The sequence below is a fragment of the Trichogramma pretiosum genome, unplaced genomic scaffold, assembly GCF_000599845.2.
Source record: "Trichogramma pretiosum strain Unisexual culture from Peru unplaced genomic scaffold, Tpre_2.0 scaffold1, whole genome shotgun sequence".
In the NCBI taxonomy this organism is placed as follows: domain Eukaryota; kingdom Metazoa; phylum Arthropoda; class Insecta; order Hymenoptera; family Trichogrammatidae; genus Trichogramma; species Trichogramma pretiosum.
In genome coordinates, this window is record NW_019641703.1 from 1,114,941 (window position 1) to 1,125,526 (window position 10,586).

The window sequence follows — 10,586 nt, forward strand, 5'->3', positions numbered from 1 at the left end:
TAATTCCATCTACAGACGTTACTTATACATGTATGCACGTCAAATTGTGCATAAAACCCGATGTTATTAATGTGTGAAGCAGTCAATGACCGACACATTATTTTCGTCTATCCGATCTCAATTCAAAATAACATTATTTATTTGTTTTATTGGTAAACAAAAAATAAGCTGATCATTCCAAGCTCAGATATTTTATCAGACTGCCAAGCTGTTTAGCATTAGATCGACCCCAGCTATCATAAAAAAAATTTTCGACGCCGAGTCACTAAAACGGAGCACGCGACTCTCAGCGCACGAGAGTCTTGCTCGAGAAACTGACCTTGCGACTCACAGTCTAACCAATAACTTTTGACATACATAAACATCGCACGTGTTTGACTTTGTTTTCATGCCCTGGACGGCCTGAAAAATTCATGTTTCTTATGATTTAACAATTGAAAGAAAATCTGCAACGTCCAACACAACATTTTAGTCAAACGGAAATATTTTTATTGATTGCATTTTCATCTGAGTCAATTTTTACTAACAGCCAACATGGATTTATTTGATGCTTTTGAAGAAACTGCAGAAGAAAACGACACTAATGATGTTGAAATATTAGACAGGTAACTATTTTAGATGTGTTATTCTTACAGTATAATGAATAATAATGCAAAGGATTTTCAAGGTATTAATACATGTTTTTTTTCAGTTCTGTTGGGCCAGTTAAGAGAGAAAATGAAGAAGCTCCTGAAACTGAAAATTACACCAAAAGAATAAAAGTTGATGATTTATTTGAAAGTTCTAAGTAAGGAAAAATGAATCTTATTTTACATTTTGTCAGCAAATATCAATTATGAGATGTTTCTTACCAATTTTATATTTTATTAGGATTGAAGAGATTGAATCTAGAATCACAGTTCATACCATCCAAACCATAGAATCATGTACGCATGAGGTAGCGATACCATCAGATTATACATACTTACCTCTAGAACAAAAAACAACAAAGCCTGCAAAGGAATATAAATTTGTCCTTGATCCTTTTCAAAAAGAAGCTATTTTGTGTATAGAAAATGATCAATCAGTGCTTGTATCTGCACATACATCCGCTGGAAAAACAGTTGTGGCAGAGTAAGATCATATTTTTAAGTCATATTTAAAATTATTATTAATTCTTTATTAGATAGTCCAATTTATATGAAGTATATTTGTTAATGTAACTCAAACATGTTTTTTAAAACTTTTAGATATGCCATTGCATGTTCTTTGAGAGAAAAACAAAGAGTAATCTACACAACTCCCATAAAGGCATTGAGTAATCAAAAGTACAGGGAATTTTATGAAGAATTCAAAGATGTAGGATTAGTGACTGGTGATGTAACCATCAACCCTACAGCAAGTGTTCTTATTATGACTACAGAAATTCTTCGAAATATGTTGTATAGAGGTTCTGAGGTAAATAATTCATTGATAAATTTTTATTCTACTTGAATTATGAACTAACAAATTACTAAATTAATTTTTCTTTACTTCAGGTCATGAGAGAAGTAGGTTGGGTAATTTTTGATGAAATTCATTACATGCGTGATAAAGAAAGAGGAGTGGTTTGGGAAGAAACATTAATTTTACTACCAGACAATGTTCACTATGTCTTTTTGTCTGCCACTATCCCAAATGCTCGCCAGTTTGTTGAATGGGTAGCATATTTACATCATCAACCGTGCCATGTTGTTTACACTGATTATAGACCAACTCCATTGCAACATTATATTTTTCCAGCGGGTGGCGATGGAATTCATTTGGTTTGTTTTTGAATAATTAATTGATGATAATTTTTTTGGTACAGTCCATAATTATCTATAATCTTAATATCATAGGTCGTGGATGAAGGTGGAAATTTTAAGGAAGAAACTTTCAACAAAGCAATGGCTTGTCTCCAAGGAGATGCAGCAAAAGGTGACACAAAAGGTCGCAAGGGAGGGCTACATAAAACAAACTCTGGACAGACAAATATTTTCAAAATAATCAAGATGATTATGGAGAGAAATTTTGCACCAGTTATCATTTTTTCATTTTCCAAAAAAGACTGTGAGCTGTATGCTATGCAGCTTTCAAAACTAGATCTCAATAGTGCTGAAGAAAAACAATTGGTTGATGAGGTATTCAATAATGCAATGGATGTACTCAGCGAAGATGATCGCAAACTACCGCAGGTTGAAAATGTTCTGCCTTTATTGAGGCGAGGAATTGGCATTCATCACGGTGGACTTTTGCCGATTTTAAAAGAAACAGTTGAAATTTTATTCGGTGAGGGATTGATAAAGGCACTGTTTGCCACAGAAACTTTTGCCATGGGCTTGAACATGCCGGCAAGAACGGTATTATTCACTGCCCCGAGGAAATTCGATGGAAAAGATTTCCGATGGATCACATCAGGTGAATACATTCAAATGTCAGGACGTGCTGGCCGAAGAGGCTTGGACGAGAAAGGTATAGTTATATTAATGATAGATGAGCAAGTCAGTCCTGTTGTTGGTAAAGAAATTGTACAAGGAAAAGCTGATCCTATAAATTCGGCTTTCCATTTGACTTATAACATGGTACTGAATTTGTTAAGGGTTGAAGAAATAAACCCTGAATACATGTTGGAAAGGAGTTTTTACCAATTCCAAAATCAAGCATCTATTCCTGAACTATTAAAAAGTAAGTTGAAAAAAACCCGAAAATATTTTCGATTTTGCAGATAATTACTGTTATATTGCAAATATGAAAACAAATCTTTTTTATGTCTCTAATGAAATCAAATCATTTCTAGATGTCAAAGAATTGGAAAAAGAATACAATGAGGTGCAAATTGAAAATATTGATGTCATGACATCATATCACGATTTACGAGTTCAATTGGATACTCTAAGTGCCGAATTTCGCTCGTACTTGACAATGCCACAATACCTTGTACCTTTCCTTCAACCTGGTCGAATGGTCAAGGTGATTACAATTTTTACGCACAAAAACTATCTGATGCATCAAATTTTTTTGAAAACTCGTTATTAATTCCTCCTTAAAAATAATTTTTTACAGATCAAAAATGACAAATATGAATTCGACTGGGGTATAATACTCAACTTCAAAAAGAAGGGTAACGAAAAAACAGAGACACACTATGTTGTCGATATTTTGTTAAACATAGCGTCGGATTCTACTGACCTGGCACCTGTACCGTGCCCACCTGATTCGAAAGGTGAAATGGAAGTTGTCCCCGTAATGCACACTTTGATTCATCAGATCAGTTCTCTGAGGCTGTATATTCCGGCGGATTTAAGAACATCCGATCAGAGAAGAAGCGTTTTAAAAACGTTATTGGAAGTGAAGAAAAGATTCCCAGATGGTCCTCCGCTTCTTAATCCACTAACAGATATGAAGATCGATAACCCCGCGTTTAGTGACATCGTGAAACGAATCAAAAGTTTGGAAGAACGATTGTTTGTCCATCCAGCTCACAAAGTAAGTTCAAAGCAAAAGAAAATTTTATGATATACATTGAAAGATCAAATTTGATTGAGAGGATAGTGAAGCTAGGATAGAAAAAAGATATCGAACTCTTTTTCACGAAATTTTACCACATATTTTCCGAAAAAGTGCCTTCAAAGCTTTTGGAAAAAACATTCGATTAAATTCTCAGAGTATTTTTTTAAAAATGTTTATTTTATCCCAAAGTTCGGTATCTTCTTGAACATATAAGATTCCATTTTTCTGCAGTACAAAATATCGTTATTCTTTGCGATATTCACCTTTACTCTTTAATATTTTTCGAAAAAAGGTAAAAAAAATTAGTTTAAATAATGAATCATAGAATTTATAAAATTAAGAAAATTTTAGAACACATTGGTCCTTGATGCCGACATAATATTTTTCTAATGACCCAAATGCCTCTGTTTAATGATTTTCTCGAAATTTACGAAACTTTGTATGAAAATATTTCACAAAAATTTTTAAAAACGTGGGAGAAATTTTTCTTTTTTGTATAGGCTACGTTATTCTTTTGATCTTTACGCGTATTTATTTTTACGATTGACTTATACAAATGCTCAAAGATAAAATAATTTTTTTAAACAGGATCCAGAATTATCGGTCTTGTATGAAAAATTCTTGTCCAAAAATGAAATCGCCAAAAAATTAGATGCCTCGAGAGAGAGCCTGAAACAAGCCAAGTCGGTCTTGCAAATGGACGAGCTGAAATCTCGCAAAAGAGTCTTGCGACGTATGGGCTACTGCACACTTGCCGATGTGATAGAAGTGAAGGGGCGCGTGGCATGCGAGCTCAACGGGGCCGATGAGCTCCTCATGACGGAGATGATGTTCAATGGTCTGTTCAATTCATTGACCGTACCCCAAATGACTGCCCTCGTGAGTTGCTTCGTGTGCGACGACAAGTCCAGCGAAATGCCAAAAATGATCGAGGAACTGAGCGGGCCCCTGCGACAAATGCAAGACATCGCAAGAAAAATAGCCAAAATTACGACCGAGTCTAATCTGGATTTAGACGAAGATGCATATGTCGAGCGATTCAAGCCCTACTTGATGGATGTCGTTTATTCTTGGTGCAACGGGGCGACGTTTTTGGAGATCTGCAAAATGACTGATATATTCGAAGGTAATGTTTCACATTGATGGAGCAATTTATTTAAGAGGAACATTTATTAAAATTTATCTTATTGCAGGCTCCATAATTCGTTGCATGAGGCGATTAGAAGAGGTCTTGCGACAATTAGTTCAGGCATCCAAAAACATTGGAAATACTGATTTAGAAGTCAAATTTAGCGAAGCAATTAGATTATTGAAGCGAGATATTGTATTTGCAGCCTCGTTATATTTGTAAATTTAATATAACGTAAATTAATGTAATATAAACAATCAAATTTATTACTAAAAATTGATAACATATATTTTTTAACAAAACTTTTCGTAAGCTTTGTTTGGCCAATTAAAATTTTAAAATTTTTTCCAATCGCTGTTTGAATTGGATTGTTTTTTGTATTGAAAATATCATTAGTTAGATGTGAAAATAAACTCATTTTCAATTTTTATTTCATCTAATTTTTTTTTTCTCATCCTCCAAGCGGTACCCCAACTTTTAAAATGCTACATCCTGTAGGGTCAGGTGTTTCTGTATACGCCGCACCGGGAGAATTCACGGGAGAGGCTGCTGCTGCTGCCGCTGACTGCTCGCCAAAGTCGGCTTTGCCTTTTAATGGGTAAAAAAATTCGTTAATTTTTTTAATTCGTGCTTCCGAGAGAGACCTTCGATTATTGCCTAACAACTAACGAAATTATCCCTGCTCGCGCGGGCTCGTGTTATTTTCGAGAATGATATTTGCATGAGTAAATAAGCATTTTTAGGTGTACGTATACGAGAGACTGCACTTGCAGCTTGGAAGTCCGACAGAGCAGGAAATTACATTCGTATATGAAATCAGAGCGGGGCGTGAAATGCTCGGCGTGTGCGAGCACGAAACAGAAACAGAAACAAAAACGAAAACAAAAAAAAAAAGGAATGAAAAGATGTGTACGTGAAATATGTTTTGAAAATTCCTTGGTCAGATAAAATGATATATTAATATTCTTCCGAAACCTGAGACAATTAACTCAGGTAAACATTAATGATAAGAAAAAGTTATTTGAAATTGTGAATTTTGGCGAAAAAAAATGTAAAAATAACAACAATAAACTCGTTTAATTGAGAGGTCAATTTTCCCGAATTCGTTTGGTAAAAATGTAACAATAACAAACGAATGGAACACCCACTACCTTCTGTCTAGATCGAAATGCACGCGCGCGCGCGCTCTTTCTCTCTCGCAGAGCTCCTCTATATAGAGACGAAATAATTTCCAATTTAATTGTAATTCGATTTTGCGAAAAAGGAAGTCGGCGCGCGCGGCACTTCTGCACTTCGCCGCGTGTGCATAGTAGGCCTTATAAACTTTTGAAAATGAGCAATTTCATAATTCGCAAACTGGACTGGAAAAAAACTCCATAATCTGACGGATTCTGCAGCAGCAGCAGCAGCACATATACGATTTTCGTATATATGTATATATTATTACATGATGCGGAGGCAAAAATGATGGAAATAAAATTAAAATACGCCACTTATTTTCTTGTTGCACTTATCATATACCATCTGGAGAATCTAGCGCCACCTCTTTAAATTCCTGCTATCTCCTATATCTTTGTTTGACGTTCTCTTTCGCTCTCGTACAAGTTATCAACTGAGAGGGTCGACGAAAGCTCCGGACATCGATTCGGTCTTTCATCCCATTACCTGTGACTAGCATTCTCCCTAGTGGTATTTTTCAGAGATGAACATACATCCACACGCGCGCGCGCTCGAGCTTTTGCACTGTGTGTGAAGTCCGCGTGTGTGTGTCTGTGTATTTGTGCGTGCGTTAACACGCGTTTGTGTGTACGCACGCACGCACGCATGCGCTCACATGTGTGCCTTTGCGCTGCTGCTGCTGCACGTATGGGTTTGCGAATAATGGTTCGAGATATTTAAAAAAATTATTTTTAAAATACGAATTGATGCCGTTTAAAGGTTCTCTTACGCTCTTCTTTTTTTTTCATTAAAATTGCGAAGAATAAAGGGTTTCCCTTTTTGAATTTGCGAGGAAAAAAAATGATTCTGAAATTTCATTGTCAGGTGCATGAAAAAAATTAGATGGGGCTCTCTTCGGCCTGCTGCCGCTGCAACGCGTTATTATCTCAAATTTTATGAATGGAAAAAAAAATCATTGAATGAGTCGGCGGCGGAGCGTGAAATGCCGCACGTTTCGCTTTTTAATAGAATAATTGTTACGAATTAATGCGTGGCTCATTATAAAGATTGTAATTATAAAATTATAAGTTTGTTATTTAAAATGTTATCTTCGAGTATATGGATCAGCGTTTTAATTGCTTTCGAATCCGTGGCTAAGACTGTGTGTGAGCTGCAACGGAGTGGTTGAAAAACTGCGATGGAAAATTGTTATTTTACCGAGTAAGGGCTTGAAAAATTATCGAAATTGACGTGTAATTCATTGAATAATGATTTCTGCATCGAAATGAAGTATTCCGACCTATATAACGATATAATAATTTCTTGCATCCCAAATACTAAACGGTTGCATGACGTAAGATTTTAATTGATTTTATCGAGGTAACGTAACATTTTTAAATTATTCCGAGCTCAAGACAATCGATGTGCTTAATTGGTCAAATGGATTCCTAAAGTTCAGCACAACGAGCATTTCTCGAACTTGAAACAACGCGCCAGCGTAATTATAATGCAATTGATCTTTGACAATCGAAAGTTTGTCATAACGCGCAAGAGGCGATGGAAATATTAATTTTTTTCGATACGGCGTGGACGAAAATAAAGGAATTTCGATGATATTGAGTGTTCCTTTAATGGCACATAATCGCTTCCTGTCGCCTTCCTGGTATTTTTACGGTCTTCCCTTCGATGAGCCCTTCGGCTTCTCGCCCGTAGCATGAAAATTTTAAAGAGTCAAGTGGAAGTAACCAATTTCTTTTATTGCAAATGTTTTTTTTTCTGTTTTCGTTTTTTCAATATGCTTTACATCATGTCACGTCGAGCACATGTTAAAAATTATTAGTTTCATGAAAAAGTTGGTATCGGAACAATGAAATAGCGTTGCAGCGTGCTCTTTTTAACAGGGGAATTACTTGACTCGAAAAAGCTGAAGCGCTTCATTTGAAAAAAATAAAAATAATAAAAAAATAACGCGCAAACCACCCCTTGACTAAATCTAAAAATAATTTAATCGAATATTTCGATTTTTTGATGAATAATTCACGAAAAGCCAGCGCAAACAGTTATTACTCTGTTTACATGTACTTTTCAAACCTCGCAACGAAGTATTTTAGAAAAATGGCCTGAATCTCATTGCATTTCTTTCTATGAAATCTAGCGAAACTATGTATCAATATGTTATCATAGTGCATATAGTGAGTATATTATTATTACATGTTATTTGACGTACGTTATAATTAAATTTGTTATAATTGTATGATATAATTGCACATTTTAAAGAGTTGGGCAGTGATAGACAATTTGATTACAAGCATATAAGATCCGGAGTTTGAATGAAAATTACAATTATTGCGATCACACGGACACTTTTATAACATTTTCAGGCCATGCTAGTAAAAAAAGTATTTCATTCGATCAAAAGTTGCGCTGATGTATCATTAAAACGATTAGTTTAAATTTCAATGATTAGCTATTAACTTTGTGTTGAGAAATGTACTTTTTGGTTTGCATACGATGGATTTTTTCGATATTTCTTTGAGATTCAAATTATTTTCGAAAAATTATCGAAAGTTTATGATAGTATCCCTTGTTTTGTTAAAATTATTCATAAATTTTAGCGAAAAGAATAATCAAATGCCTCGATCAAAATTTTGAATTTTCTTTATACCTGAAACATCAATGTGATCAAAATACTTCTCATTCATTTAGTTTCTTCGAATACGTTTTTGAGAATTTTACAAAAGTGAGCAATTTGTATGTATTAAGTTTCAAAATTGTATTATTTCCACTCGATAAATAACAATAGATTAATACTTAAAAGTTTTAGTATGCTACCTTCTAAACTGTTAATAATATTTTCATTGAAATTGATGTAAAAGTGAAGAAAGTTTTTTTCCTTCACGTAGATGAATTTAAATCTATTCAAAAGCATCAAATGAATAAAAAGTATCAAACGAAGTACGTGGAAAAGATTAAGATTTTCAAATCGTGCACTACTTATATAATTTTAACTTTCCTTTGCCACTTGCGGATTTGCAGATGAAGGTACTCGCCATCTAGTGGTGAGAGATGGTTTTAACTGTGGTTGAATTTTCATAAAGATTAGGAACAACTAATCAATAACTAAATCATTTTATTTTTGCATTAAAAATACTAAATTCAGTTGCAGTTTTATGTATTTTTTGTGCACTTTATGTAAAAAATGCATACTTTAATCTTAATATATTTTTTTACATTAAATTTACATTAAATTTCGGTAATTTTTTAGCAGTGTAGATCTGCAGTCAAGAAAATTCACTTCAGGACCTTCACGGTTCTTACGTTGGCATATGCGTAGATTTTATTAACAATAAAATTATACTGATAAAGCTAATAAAATAATAATTACTCGAAGGAAAATCGATGACGTTTGAGTTCAATCCGGGTCAGGCAAAAGTAAGCAAAAAACTATTTTCGTTGTTCAAAAAACTATTCATTATAAATGAATTGCTGTTTTTAAAGTAAACGTAGCAAAATTTTTACTTTTTCATCGATATATTTGTGTACACTAATAGATGAAAATGAAAATTTTAATTTATGTATAGCCGTTTCGCTTCGTTGGTTATCTAATTTGTTTGATAGTATGTTTTATATGCAGCGGGAAGCCTTCGCAATGTTCTCTATATTCTTTTTAGATTACGAAAAATGTTCGAAGTCATCCCGGTACGCTTAGTTAAACCATGAAAAAATAAATTCAAACTCAAGTATTTTCAATTGTAAAGGTACGCCTATGATTTCTTTTTAAGCCATTTTTTTACATATTTAACGGAATTATATTCTATTCTTTTTACAATATCATGTAGAAAATTACTGAAATGTTTTGGTAATTTTTGATCAAGAAGCCACCCTACGTCACCCAATGAATTAAATCTCGATGAGTCGATGGGCATTTAAAAGTTCCTCTTTATATAAAGAATAATAAAATGATTTCGATAAATTTATTCTACTACATTCGGAGTATGCATCGTAGTTTCATAAGAACCATTGAAATGTAGTTTTGGATCTTGAAAGGGATCTGAATTATATTTTTTATACCATCTTGTACTTTTTAACCAAGTATAAATGCTTACTTTTACGATAAGCAAACCGCTCCAGCCACAGCTCTCTCACAAAAATGAATCAAACAACCCGAATACATTCCCATACCTCCTCGCTTTCTTCTAAATTCTCAAACTAAGCTTCGCGCAAATGTGCGATAGACGAAAAAAGCTCGCAGCTCCGCATCGAGCTTGGCGAGCTCTCCAATTCTCCGCTCGCCGAGAGCTTACGTCGCGTTTTAAATTTTTTTGAAAACACAGCCAAGGTTTTTCGTCTACGTCGTTGAAAATTTCGTCGTCGTCGTCCCTCGGTACACGATATATATAATAATATACATCGCGAGGCGTTATAATACACGCTGAGCCGCGGTATAGAGACAAAGCCACGTACAGCAGCAGCGAGGCAATGCAAGTACAATGTTAATGTATTTAGTTAGGACTTTCTTACCGCTTTACTGTAAAATGTGCATGCATCTACCCAGCAGCATTCTATACCTATATACATCGCCGAGGCGAGCGAGCATCTCGCTCGCAGCCATTTCGAGGCAGAAGCTGGCCGAGTTGGCCACGCCCCGAGCCTCGGAGTCGCGGCCAATGGGCGCCTCGCGGCCGCTGCTCCGCGCCTCGGGTTGGCGACCCACACATCGCAGTTTGCGTGCAGTCTCCACACACATACGCACAAGCTCGTATACCCGTACCCATGTTGCAGGATAGGT

The 10,586-nt window shown here is 35.0% G+C and overlaps 1 protein-coding gene across 1 annotated transcript; it reads left to right on the top strand.

Annotated features, from left to right (window-relative positions):
• Nucleotides 1-91: 91 nt before the first annotated feature.
• Nucleotides 92-4,907, top strand: LOC106654682 (superkiller viralicidic activity 2-like 2). The gene is made up of 10 exons (XM_014374658.2): nucleotides 92-605; nucleotides 692-787; nucleotides 871-1,113; nucleotides 1,230-1,437; nucleotides 1,518-1,784; nucleotides 1,860-2,685; nucleotides 2,798-2,970; nucleotides 3,064-3,486; nucleotides 4,099-4,636; nucleotides 4,704-4,907. Exons 1-10 carry the CDS (start codon nucleotides 535-537, stop codon nucleotides 4,859-4,861), a joined length of 3,003 nt encoding a protein of 1,000 aa, XP_014230144.2. The 5' UTR covers nucleotides 92-534; the 3' UTR covers nucleotides 4,862-4,907.
• Nucleotides 4,908-10,586: the final 5,679 nt, after the last annotated feature.

Coding starts and splice junctions, on each gene's coding strand:
- LOC106654682 (XM_014374658.2), top strand. CDS start 535: ATGGATTTATTTGATGCTTTTGAAGAAACTGCAGAAGAAAACGACACT. Junction 1,785..1,859: donor GTGGCGATGGAATTCATTTG/GTTTGTTTTTGA, acceptor TTAATATCATAG/GTCGTGGATGAAGGTGGAAA. Junction 4,637..4,703: donor AATGACTGATATATTCGAAG/GTAATGTTTCAC, acceptor ATCTTATTGCAG/GCTCCATAATTCGTTGCATG.